Source organism: Phragmites australis, chromosome 3 (assembly GCF_958298935.1).
Source record: "Phragmites australis chromosome 3, lpPhrAust1.1, whole genome shotgun sequence".
Classification (NCBI taxonomy): Eukaryota; Viridiplantae; Streptophyta; class Magnoliopsida; order Poales; family Poaceae; genus Phragmites; species Phragmites australis.
The window spans coordinates 43,250,743-43,264,362 of NC_084923.1; the positions used below are offsets into that span (position 1 = coordinate 43,250,743).

Consider the following 13,620-nt stretch of genomic DNA (forward strand, 5'->3'; position numbering starts at 1 on the left):
TGACCTTGCACCCGAGTAAGGGTGTGGTTACCTCCTCAGCCCGAGTTTGGATGGGTTGAAATTAGCTAAGTCCCAAGCACATGTAAATAGCAGCAACACTTTTATTTTTGCACAATATTAATCAATTTTTAGTGCACTAAAAAGTCATATAAATTATTTTGTGTTGTAGAATAAATACAGGTATTTGACATTTTTTGGGGTACAGAAACGTGAACAAACTCTCATCTCTTGGCGCACTCTCTCTACACCTCTTTTTTACTTGAAGTAATATGAGCACATATATTTCAAATGAACAACGAATTCACTTGTTCATGTGAGATTTTTTTTTCACAGAAAATCACATTTGTGTATGAACATATCATCTTTTTTCATATTGAACGTACCATTTCTTCAACAAAAAAAACAAAGAACAAAAAAGGCAAGAACTACCACCATTTTTTTTTTGTCCCCCATGCACTACCCCGGAAGTCCTGATCAACATTCAACCTCTGCTCATACCAATTGTTTGATTGCTTCTCCCAGTTACCATGACTTTCATCAGACTTCTTTTTATCCCACGCATTGCTTGAGGGTGATGTTGTCTTGTTACCCCAAGGGTCATGATCCACATTCATCTCATGTTCCTTGCAAGAGCCAGTTTGCTTCTCCCAGGCACTTTCATCTCCATCCCTTTTCTTTTTGTTCCATGTATTTTCTGATGATGATGCTGGCATGTTTCCCCAAGGATCTTGGTCCACACTTTTCTTTAAATTCCTCATGAGCACTGGACATCTTCTCCCAGTTACTATTGCCACCATCTGATTCCATTTTAGCACCCTTTTTAGACCAAGTATCAAGTTCAGCTGGTTCTCCAAATACAAGCTTCTTGTCATTCAGTTTTTTTGGTCCCCCACCCTCCTCAATTATTGGAATTGTCATCCACAGTTGCAGGCACATCCCGACATAAATCACCAGTACCAATTGCAGCATGCTTGCCCCATGAGCATGAAGAAACTACACATCCCAATAAATCAGAATCACATTTTTCTGCAGCCTTCTCAAAGCATTTCATATAGGTCTACAATAAGAAATATGGTATTTGGGACCAACATATCAACAAAATGTATGAAATGATAAAAAAAAAGATACTTTAAATATAAGCTTACAATAAAGTGGATCCTTTGAAAGGCACTTGAGCTTTTAATGAACGAAAACTTGTCTTATAACCACCAGTATTGAACCCATTCAAGTTTATAGTGCATGTCATGTTGTTCGCCACAAGTATCAAATGGTCCTTGCGGAATAAAAATTAGGCTGAAAGCATTCTTTCCAATAAGATACAAACAACAAATTTTCATTTGAACGGGATTAAGTATAATTTGAAGATACCTAGTAAATGAAATTCTAAAGGAAGAAACCTTAGTTTGTGCATCTTATTGTACCTTTTATAATTGTATCCAAAAAACTGAGCAGACAGAATTAGCAAGCACATTCACTGCTCTCTCAACAAATTCAGATAATATGGTGTTGTCATCAGAGAAGGATAACTGCAGAGATAGAATTTTATGTAGCTTTCCATCAATTGGCTTCTGTGTGAATGAACAATCACTGCCAAGAATAAAAAAATTGAAAGCCTTTAGATTAACTGTAATGAATATAAATAATCAACAAGAACATATGACAAGGATGTTGCTGACAACACTTAAAAGATACCAAGACATACTACAGATCCATATTTAGCATATCATATGAAGCTTCAAAGTATGAAGCTTATGTACAAAAGAAGGGTGTGCAACCTCCACACCATCATCACAAATTTGCCTATAGTGCCACCTCCTACACTAAGGTAAGCTAATTAATACAAAGATGTCTACAGTTTCATCTTACAAATATAGTTGATGTTTGCAAGGGAAGGAACCTACATCAACCACCAACTGAGTAGGCAAAAGGCTAGATGAGAAGCAAACTAAGGAAACAGAAACTACCAGTCGAGTTGTAGATCCAGCACAAGCATACATTAGAAATGGCCAACATGCATGTTCAAGTACAGGTAAACTAGAAAACTACCAAAACTCAAATAACACAAGCTCGAAGTAGAAACAGATACCAGATGTAGCTGGCAATGAACCCAAACACTGGCCAGCTAAAATAGTAGTTAAAACTAACTAAAGTTTTAAAGTGCTACCAGAATCTATACTGTGAATACTGGAATAAGCAGAGGATCCATGGTCAAGGTGAGGTGCTAGAAACAACTATCTAAAAGCATGCCTAGAAAAGCTTAACTGAAGCAATTATGTGACAAGAATTTCAGAGACAAGCAATATTTAAAAGAACACAACTACTGATCACTTTCCAGGCATAAACACCACAAAAGTGGCAAAGCTAAGCACCATGCCACAACCTTTGCATATTACAACTAACATGACTAAACATTAATTACTATCTTAATGTAAAAAAACATATGTTTGATCAGAACATACACCATGAATATTGACCTAACGACTATTTATGTTATTATTATATAGTTATCGGAGGATGAACTCCTCAAGTAGGGATCCGGAGGGATCCCCTTGAGATTCGGCGTGGGGGGATGATTTCGAATCTGCCTCATATGTGAAATAAATGATAGTAAATGAGATGCAGGTGGAATGGATGATCGGATGCCGGAGGAAATAAATGCTCTGGGGATTTTAGACAGGTTCAGGCCGCACGGAGCGTAATACCCTACTCTTGTGTGTATGCTATAAATGCTCGGGAATGTCTCTCTGAGGATCTGCTGTGTTACAAAGATGTTTGTCTAAGTCTAGAGTTTCGTGCTCCTTGTTCTTCGTCGTCGTCCGGAGTTCATCCGACGTGTTCTCGTGTCTTCGGTCGATCCAAGTCTCAGTCCCCTTCTCCGGGGAGCCCGCCCCTCTTTTATACCCCATTAGGGCGGGTAGCGTGCCCAGAAAGGATGGCGCGGGTTCCAAGGCGCTATAAATGGAAAGCAACCATCATGGGCTGCTGCGTGAGGTAACGGGGAGGGTTGAAAACGCGCCCCCGTTCGGTCTTCGTTGTCATCATTCTGCTTTCCACCAAGCAGCCCCGCGTGCCAGCCCGGTCAGAGCGAGTCTGACACAGCAGGGTGGAAGGCGTTACGCATCGAGCCCTGCGACGTTATCCCGAGGCGCGCCAGATAACGCGCGATGGGACCTGCGCATTAAATGTCTCCACGCCTCCCTGCCAGACAGTGGCAGGGACTGACAACAGGCGTGGGGGGAGTGGTTGGAAGTGACAGGTCACGCGCCCTCTTAAATGCAGCATCGGGTCTCTCACCAGTTGACACCTCACCGCTTAGCCCCTGTGGGGACCACCGGCGAAGGACTTCTCGGACCCTCGGGGAACTGTGAGTGCTCGGGGACTACTTTTCACAGCCCCGAGCACTCTCTCCCGGATATGCCCTCTCTTGGTCCTCGGGGAACTCGGGTGCTCGGGGACCACTGTTCACGGCCCCGAGCACCCTCTTCCGGAACTTGACTGCTCAGGTCCTCGGGAACCCGGGTGCTCGGGGACCAATGGTCCCGAGCACCCTCTCCCAGAACTGACTTCTCTTGTCATCGGGGAATTCGGGTGCTCAGGGACCACTGTTCATGGCCCCGAGCACCCTCTCTCGGAACTTGGCTTTCTCGGGTCATCGGGGAATTCGGGTACTCGGGGACCATTGTTCATGGCTCCAAGCACTCTCTCCCGGAACTTGGTCTTCTCGGACCTCGGGGAGATAATCCCCGAGGGAGGGCGCCACGTGGCACTCTGCTGTCCTGGCCTCGGGACTCGGGGACCCTTGTTTCCCATGTTACCGACAATAGTCATCGATCAAAATCATGTGGAATAATTTATCAAAACAAATTAAACTGCAAATGCCAACTGAACTCTAGATGCCAGCAAGAATGTAGATTATCTGAAATGGTAGTATGCATGCTCAAGTACAAGATGAGACCTTGTTCGGCTAAAAAAAAAACATGATCAAATAACAAGGCTTACCTCGCCGATTGGGAAGGGGAGCTCACCGGAGGGGATGGAGAGGACAAGAGTGCTCACCAAAGGGGATGGAGGTGAGTGCTTGCCGCACCGGATCTGTAGAGATGAACCTTGGGTTCTCAATCCGATCGACCGAGCGGCAACCCTAGGTGGTGCGCGGCAAGGGACATGGCTTACATCTTTGCTTCAGAAGAAGAGCTCGCCGGAGTGGAGGGGAAGATCCATCGGAGGGCACCTCTCACTACCTCACACCATAGATCTGTAGACCAATGCGATGAGGAAGGAGAAGGGGCCTTAAGCCCAAAATAAATGGGACAGGAGGAGGCGGTGGGTACTCATCCCGAGGGAGTTCACCGAGGGGATCGAGGGGACCTCTTGCCGGTATGGATGGAGAGGACGGTGGTAGCCGGAGGGGATCGAGGGGATTGAGTGCGGTGGTAACCCTAGCGGTGTGCGACTCGAATGGCCCGAGCGAGGAGGCGGCCGCGAGCTCGCGCTTGGATCAACTCAGCTAGGCCCGCGAGCGAAGGTCGATTCGAGCTTCACTGCAGATGCAACACGCGGTTGTATTTATGCATCTGAGGAGCTAGGTCACTACAGTAGACTTAGGGAACCAAACACCCTTCACCACTGGATTCTACACACGATCCGAGCAGGATGAGCCTCATTCGCCCAACCAAACACGCCCTAAGAATTTGAGATGCAATGGATGGCTCGTTGCATGTTCATTCCACCGATGCATGTTTCACTTTTACATGTACATCATCAAATCGAATAGAGAAAAATGTAGACTAGATCACCAGACGTCTGTTATAGTGTGTTTGGTTGCTCGAACAAGGTTTTGTAGAGCTGCATCGTATAAACAGACTGAGGGAAAGCATGCCGAATGAAGTTATATGTGTTGAAAAGAAAAGTGTTTAGTTGATTGTATCTGAGGCTGTATGAGCAGATTTTCTGTTTGGTTGACTGAATTTGAGACCGTATGAGCGAATGCAAGAGTTAAAATTATGATTAAATACTCACATGAAAATGATTTTATAATTGACAAGTGAACCCGTCTATATAAGCGGATGCAATGTCTGCATCCGTCGGGCCAAACTGAGTAAAACTCAAATCCTCAGTCAGGATGAGGACGTATTTTTACATCCGCTCATATAGACAAGAACAGTAGATACATGCAACCAAATATGATTCTTTCTAAGACTATACGCATCCGCTCATACAGACTGGGGGATTCAGGAAATCAAACAGACTCTTAGTGTACCAGCACATCAAACTCCTTACCAAACAATTTTTATTCAGGGCAACACCTGGTACATGCTCATAGATCCCAGCTCATGCCGTGCCGATATGGTCACAATGACAGACGTGTACAAAATGAAGTATCTGCTCTTGGAGAGCACGCGGTTCACATTCTCTCTGCTAAGCCAAAAGCAATACTTCATGCCATAGATCACAGAAACTACAATGATCAATCTAAGAGTCTTAGACCTGCAGTCAGTAAACCCTTCTAGCCCCAGTACAGAAGCTTAACGCGAATCATCGTTTTCTCTTGCCACGCATCTTTGTTTCGCTCTTCGGGTTATCATTTGCTGGCGACTTGGACCCAACTGCCGAGCTCCACAATGCTCTCTCAACATCTGAAGGTGTGAAAATTTCTCCTCCTATGCTCAGTTCCTTCAGGACAACAAACAGAAAATATCAGCCAAATGGCAAATCAAGTACCGGATATGTGCAAATAGAAATGGTCCTCCTTATTCATTCATCTGACACCGATAATTGTGCTACAGTCTACATTTGAAATAACATTTGCAGTCTAACTGGACTGTGTTATATAGGTCAAAGTTAGCACTTCAGAGTTTGCAAACTTACAGCATGCAAATTATAAATGCTTCACAACATACTAATACTAGTTATGAGGCTATTGCCCAATTGTGTCGACTAGAGTCTGCAATAAAAAGATCAGCAAAGCAGATGAAAACTTGCCAGGTCATCTTGGACTTGCACGCCCTGCAAATTTATCAGCACAACGTCCTCAATTCTATTTGATGTTATAATTCCGAGAAGGGTCATTAACTTGCAAATTGTGCTCCTATTTCATACAGGTAAAATGGGGGTAATGCTGACATACATATTCTTCAACAGTCTGATAGGCGATAGCACACATATGCATTTTGTTATGTCAAGCTTCTAAAATATAGCACAATCAGCTATTTTTGTGAACACCTTTCCAGCTTGTCCAGACGGAGAGAGGGATCAACTCATCAAGTATATTTGTCTGCACTAAATTAACCATTTTTGAAGTAACCCACCGAAAACTTTCCACTTTGGTACATGGATTCGGATATTTACAGCTTTGCCTGAACTCAGGTGATTATCAGATACACGAAAACATTAATCAGTTTCATGCTTGCGGCAGCCAACCTGGCACATGGGTCAACTCAAGGCTGCATTGCGTCAAATGGAGAAGTTATACCTTCGATTTAGCCTGCAATTTTTCAGCGAATGCAAGATATTGCTTCAGAGTGTACTCCTTTGCATTGCCTAAGGCCGCCACCATCGCCTACACATAATTCATGCAAGCTCACATCACCAATCCCGCACAGATATACACAGAAAAAAATTGCACAATAAAACTCACCTCGTCAGACATGAACGGCGCGACATCTGGCGCGTAGGCGGCGAGCACGGCTGAGGCAGTGGCGGGGCCGACGCCCTTGAGCACGGTGAGCTCGGCGATGGCCCTTCCGAGGTCGGGCAGCGCCGCGAACGCCTTGCGCGACGCCGACTCCACCACCGCGTCGTCCAAGCCCGTGACGAAATCCATCAGCCTCGGCCTGGCCACAAGAACCCAATTAATCGCATTGGTATAAAATCTCTGAACAAATTTCAGCAACATGGACCGGACCACACCCTAGGATCCAAAAGTTCAGGTGCCAAGCGGCGGGAAGGAAGCTGCTAAGGACAACGTGAGACCGAACGACGGACCTCCACTTGCCACGCGAGAGCTTCCACTGGAGGAGGCGCACCAGCTCGGGCTTGGCGAGGAAGGGGTCGGGGTCGCGGCGGCGCAGGAGGGCGGGGAGGTCGTGGCGGTAGAAGATGTCCACGGCCACTAGGTCGGGCTTGTCCAGGGCCGCGAGACGGCGGTCGTACGCGGCCAGCGCCGCGCGCCACACCGCCGCGTCGCCGCTCGCGAAGTCCACCGTCTCGGCCATCGTTGGCGCGGTGCGGTCGGGCCCGTGGGGCGGCGCCTGTCGACAAATTGGGGTGTTGCCTCCTGCGACAGCAACCGCAAGTTTGGGTTTGGACCGAAGACACAAATGTTACCCGGAACATTTTTTGCTGTGGCTAATTCGATATATTTTTTAATTTAACACTTAATCTGCACGCCATGACACTCAATCTGCATGCCTTTCAAAATATAACACCCACGTCGTGAAATCTTCTATTTTAAAATATTTTTGCTGTGGCTAATTCGGGGATTTTTTAAATTTTAACACTTAATCCGCACGCCTTGACACTCAATCCACATCCTTTTCAGAATATAACACCCGCCCCGTGAATTCTTCTATTTTGTGCTACTCTCCTCTTTTTTACTTACTTTTCATTTTCTTTTTCACCGGAGGGACCAAAACGCCCCTGTTGACGAGCCTCCTCTTTATCTTAATCATCCAGTGAGTACTTTGCACTCTCAATGCCTGCTTGGCAGGCTGCTTCAGCTTCAACACCATCGGTCACCCTGTGCAATGACTAGCTTGCGACCAGTCAAATTTGTCCAATACGTAGCCGATGCGACGAGCAAAGGTACATGAATTGGTGGGCAGCATCCTGAACCGAGACCTAAAAATAGGATTTATCTTCACTCAAGATCAAATACAAAAATAATCAGCGATTGGATCTCTGTCGGTTACAACTTACAAGACTAGACATGTGCAAAACCTGGACATAGCATAACAAGCAAAGCAGAGTAGTACTACGTAGTACTGATGACCATATAGTGATAGATCTAAACCCATAAATTAGGAGATCTTTCTCTTCCTCCTCCTCTTTCTCCTCCTTATTTTCTTTCATGTCAAAAAATTAAGAAAGACTTCCAAATGCGGCTAGGAGTAAGGGGCTCAAGCCCTCTGCCCCCGATGGATCCATCACTAATGCATTCAAAACCAACAAAACCACCTAGAATGGATAATTTGTATTAAATAAGTTAATAGAACAATAGTTTTGCTTAAAACCCTTCATACACCAGATCAGACTGCATCGGTTCAACCAGTGGCTTGGTTGGCTCCAAAGGCGTTCAAGTAGGCCTACTCATGGGCAGCTCGACCTGGTAAATCCGACATAACCAGTGCATAGGGTCAGGTCCAGCTTAACTTTCCAATCCACAGATTTTTCAGGTCGAGCTTGGGCTTCAAAAATAGTCCCAAATCTAAAAAACTAGAGAAAACCTAGAAAAGCACGGGTCTAACCAAAAAATACTACTATCAGGTTGGACTTATGGTTTTCCATCGGGCTTGTCAAAAGCCTGGCCCAAAGCCAGGCACGTGCGGACATTTGAATAGGTATACGTTCAAGCAATCGAACGGTTGTAGGTTGAACAGGACAGTTCTTAGTAAAACCGCAAACCAGACGGCCATCAAGGAACCGGACGGCTTCTGTGAGTTTTTTTTTATATTTTTTCTATTAAATATTTAAATAAATAGTCTCTTGATGACAAGATTTGCAGAAATAGGCATCTACCGTCCTCTAAAAGGTCTGCAACCATTTCAGAGTGCGATAAGGATGCCACGGTGGCACTGTCACCTCTTACTGCCCTCTCAGAGGGCGGGTGGGGCCCACCCCAGTGCCCGCCGCCCTAACCACCCTATCAGAGGGTGGGTAGGGACTAACCGTCCTTTGAGAGGACGGGTAGCCCCTGCCCGCCCACTGATAAGGCGGGTAGCCTTAGTGAAATTTGTTTTTTTATTTAATATTTGTATAGATCAATTTGAAAAATAGTTCACATTCATTCGGTGAAATGTTTAAATTAATATTTTGGAAATTTTGGATCTAAACGGTCAAAAAGTGGCCAAAACGGCATCACAGAGTAGTGATATTTTGAAAATTATGGATCGTTGTACATTTGTCAATATTTGTTTATGTATTTGATGTAAAATTGTACCAGTAATTTTTTAGTGATGTATTGTTAGGAGGATACAAAATCTAATTTTGTGAATAATTATAGATGTGAAGCACTCTTAGCATATTGCACGACACGAAGGTTACATATGGTGGCAAACATTACATGGACCCTAACCATGAGCACACGATGACAAAAACTGGTGGCATGTACGGTACGCCTAAAGACCAATCTAATAGCGCGCCGCTGCTAATCGTAAATGTGTTAGGGAGTGAAAATATATCGGGTTACATTAGATGCTCTCTACTGAGTGCACCTAGGATATTTGCCATTTCTCATGGCATCGGGGCCAGCCATCTTAGCGCGACGGGCTCTCTCCCACTTCCTTGCCCTCTCAGCTTCGCGGGCTTGAGCTGCGGTATAGTCCTGCGTTGTCTTCCTCACGCGCTTCTCTTCTTGCTGCTTCAGCCGTAGTTCCTCCTGCTGTTGCTTGTACTCCTAGTGTGCATACTCTTCCCTCCTCCACCGCATGCTCATGTCGACCTACCGCTTATGGTCTTTATTTTGCTCAATGTCGAGCCATTCAATGAAGTCACAGATAGGTGGAGGAGACTGGACAAATAAAACAAGATGTAAGATTAGTAAAACAGTGCGTGAAATCCGAAACAAGATGTGAAAAGTGCCACATGATTGATCTATATCGCTATACCGGTGAGTACTCATACGGTCCATGTTGAGACTTATCGTATTGGTAGTTGGCACACATGAAGAAGTGTAGGCCATAGGTGTAGGAGATGTTCTGAGACTTGCGAAGCCTACAAAGGTTGACACAGAAGCACATCGGTGGTTTGACCCCCTGAGGGGTAAAAATCTCTCAATGTTTCTTGGGTGGGCTTGGTAGAGTTGAGGAAGACATTGCAGTTGAGAGAGCTGAGAAATGAGTGGTGCATCCATGGATGAAGGTGGGGTTATTTATGGTGGCTGAGGGCTGTTGCATGGACTGAGTGCATGGGTTTGGCGAGGGCTGGAGCATTGGATTCCATGTTGAAGAATGGAAAAGTTGTGGCATTGATGCTGGACAGAGATTCCATGTATCAAGATACATGTGTTGTCATTTAATTTATGGTTAAATCTCTCCCGTGTGATCACTCCTTGTCTACAGCCTACGTCAGGACAGAGATGTTGTCATTTCATGGTTAAAGTTGAGTCGTGTGGTCACTTCGTGTCTACAGATTACGTCAGGACAGAGGTGTTGTCATTCATGGTTAAAACTGAGTCGTGTGGTCACTTCGTGTCTAAAGCTAGACTCCCAACAGGGGTGTCGTGTGGTCACTTTGTGTATAAGTAGCTTTGTAAGAAATGTTTTTCTAGTTCTGTCGTGAACGGTTCATACAAAGTGGGACGTACCACCGCAGGTACTCCTTAAAGCTCGGCTTAGCAAAAGGATGAGCCTCCTCGACGACATCCTCAAGGGTATAGGACCACGCTGAGGTGTAGGACGCCAAGCGATCTGCCCAAAGGTTGCCACCAGGTTGTCCCTTTCGTGTATACCTGTAAGTCAACCACGTTAAATAGACTGTCAATGAGACAAATGCTATAGATTATTTATTTAATTTTAGTTACCTGTAGACGTGGCCTGGAACCATGAGAATGTTGACGAGGGGGAAAGCCTGGAAGCGTCCGAACTGCCTCATGACGCGGTGGGGTGAGTACTCCTCGATTTAGATGTCGAAGATGAGCGGCTTCTTCGTGAGCCAGTACTCCTTGTCGTGGCTACACAACGAAGACAGACCGACAGGCGCACAAGCTTAGATGAACAAGTGGTTGTAGGGGGTCCAGACCACGTCGTCTGGACGAAGACGGTTGAACTACGACCTAAAATGCTCGTACGCGTTATGGGCCTGCTCATGTGCCTAGTGTGGCTATGGAGAAACATAGTAAGAAACCAGAACTAAAATATGTGATAAGTGAACCATTAATATATTTCGTACGAACCCGGTGTCGACACCATAGCAAGCCCATAGTAGGCTTGTTCTCCTCAGGCTCGTCGTACCATTCCTCAGGGTACAGGGACTGGTCCATAATGGGTCGGCCTATCATGAACCGCTCGTAAAACCACAGCTGCACCAATAGTGAGCACCTAGCAAATGTGGCTAGTGGCTCCTTCTTCGTGCACACGTCGCACAAGGCATGATACGTTGCAGCAAGGACATCATAGGCCCAGCTCAACTGAGGGACATCATCGGGCTCCGCATTTGCGATCCACCTCGCGTACAGAATAAGGTCCTCGACATCAGGTGGCCTTGACTGCTGGTGAACATAACCCAATCGAACAACCAAAGCAGGTAGGCCTCCAAGTGCCTCAAGACCGAGTACAAGCCGGCCTTCGGGTGCATGTATGCAGGCTACAAGTAATGCAAATGATGATGAGTAAAATATCTTAAAAATCATAAAGTAATTGGTAAGGTAAATTGTAAGGTATCTGGAACTAGAGGATCCACTTCTTCGTGGGCCCTAGCAGATCCGACAGCAACTCGTGCACGTAGGCGGGTGCATTGTCAGTGCGTTGAACAGGGGCAAACCGCTGATGCGTGACGTTCATCTAGTCTGCATCCACGTTGATGACTCCAACGGCAGCTTCGGCGCAAGGTAAGCCTAACAGGTAGTCTACGTCCTGCAACATCGGAGCCATCTCGCCACAGGGGAGGTAGAAAGTATGGGTCACAGGCCTCCATCGGTCAACCAGTGCAGCGATTAGCGAGCGGTCGAAATAGAATCGTCTCACCGCTACCTCAGGCTTCTCTGTCACTTGGGCCTCCACCAAACGACACAGTGGTAGGAGTTCAGATGCTGCCAATCTACACCATTTGAAATATAAAGTGAATGTGGGGCATGCAATAAAAATAAATAAATTGGCACATACGTAGCTAATTAGCGACATACCGATGCTTCTAACGATCGTCGATCGTAAGTAGCTCCCCACGGCCACGTGGTCGAAAAACCCCTAACTCCGTCTGGTGAACGGCAGACAAGAAGCTGCGGTGCTTCTTATCCACTGCAAGGTCAAGAAGCTTGGGGGTCGGTGGGTGCGTCATATCTGCATTGAAACCAAATATACATAAATATAATACAACATGTAGACAAGAATAATATATATTGAAACCAAATATACATTTCAACCATATATACATGAATAATATAAATAGTCTGTTACATGAAAATATACATATAGTTACGTAAATAGCATATAACATACACGTACATAAAGTTACATGAATATATTACAATATGTATGTACATAATCAGATACAAATGTAAGATCCAAATGCAACGTAGATAACTAAGGCGAATACCTTACAAATATAACATCGAGATACGCTAAATACATTCACATTTAACCGCCATCATGAACCCACCTACACAACAGGTACATTTTTCGAACAATACTTGTATGTGTGACTTGTTTCATTGCATTTGCTGCATTGCTTCACCCTTGGACCCACCTCGGATTCATCCATATCGTTTCGAATCCGCCAAGTTTGTCGACGTCCCGATGTGTTCTTCATCCTCTCAAAGTCTGGCACATAGATTCATGAGGGACCTATATTACTCGTAAATGTATCAACAATACCGTAGCCATACAGCTCATGGTTCCATATGTTCAGTATCTGATCCTTCATAAATTACTTAGAAACATATTGACCGGTGTCGGTGACATAGGAACCAGGGGTCCTCGAGTCCCGAGGCCAGGACAGCAGAATGCCACGTTGAGCTTTTCCTCGGGGATTATCTCCCCAAGATCCAAGAAGACCCAGTTCCGGGAGACGGCGCTCGAGGCCATAAACAATGGTCCCCGAGTACTCGAGTTCTCCGAGGACCAAGAAAGGACATATCCGGGAGGAAGCGCTCGGGGCTATGAATAGTAGTCCCCGAGCACCCAGAGTTCCCCGAGGACTTGAGAAGCCCCTTGCCGGTGGACCCCACAAGGGCTCAGTGGTGAGGTGTCAGTTGGTGAAAGGCCCGATGCTGCATTTAAGAGGGAGCGCGGCCTGACACTTCCAACCACCCCCCTACACCTGTTGTCAGTCCCTGCCAACTCCCGTTAGGGAGGCGTGGGGGCATTTAATGCGACGGGTCCCATCGCACGTTATCCAGCGTGGCTTAGAGATATCGTCTCTGGGCTCGAGGCATATCGACTGCCGCCTTGCTGTGTCAGGCTTGCTCTGACCGGGCAGGCACGCGGGGTTGCTTGGTGGCTGCCCAGTGGGCCCTGTCGGTGTATTTAGAACCAGGGGTCCCTAAGTCCCGAGGCCAGACCGGCCGTCCACCACATATCACCACCCTGCAAGATAGGTAGAAACAGAGTGCTCGGGAGAGAGTGCTCGGGGCTGCACGTGGCAGCCCCCGAGGACTCGGTGCCCCGAAGGTCCCGCTGAAGTGCTCGGGAGAGAGTGCTCGGGGCTGCACGTGGCAGCCCCCGAGGACTCGGTGCCCCGAAGGTCCCG

The 13,620-nt window shown here is 46.2% G+C and overlaps 1 protein-coding gene across 1 annotated transcript; it reads right to left on the reverse strand.

Annotated features, from left to right (window-relative positions):
- Nucleotides 1-5,130: 5,130 nt before the first annotated feature.
- Nucleotides 5,131-7,300, reverse strand: LOC133913215 (uncharacterized). The gene is made up of 4 exons (XM_062356290.1): nucleotides 6,985-7,300; nucleotides 6,638-6,833; nucleotides 6,473-6,559; nucleotides 5,131-5,673 (listed from the first exon to the last, which is right to left on the reverse strand). The coding sequence occupies exons 1-4, from the start codon at nucleotides 7,212-7,214 to the stop codon at nucleotides 5,536-5,538; spliced, it is 651 nt and encodes a 216-aa protein (XP_062212274.1). The 5' UTR covers nucleotides 7,215-7,300; the 3' UTR covers nucleotides 5,131-5,535.
- Between the last annotated feature and the right edge of the window lie 6,320 nt (nucleotides 7,301-13,620).

Excerpts from the sequence above, each read along its gene's own strand:
- LOC133913215 (XM_062356290.1), bottom strand. The coding sequence starts at position 7,214 with ATGGCCGAGACGGTGGACTTCGCGAGCGGCGACGCGGCGGTGTGGCGC. Across the intron at positions 6,834-6,984 it reads CTCTCGCGTGGCAAGTGGAG|GCCGAGGCTGATGGATTTCG; the intron begins GTCCGTCGTTCG and ends TCTTGTGGCCAG. Across the intron at positions 5,674-6,472 it reads AATTGCAGGCTAAATCGAAG|GAACTGAGCATAGGAGGAGA; the intron begins GTATAACTTCTC and ends GTTGTCCTGAAG.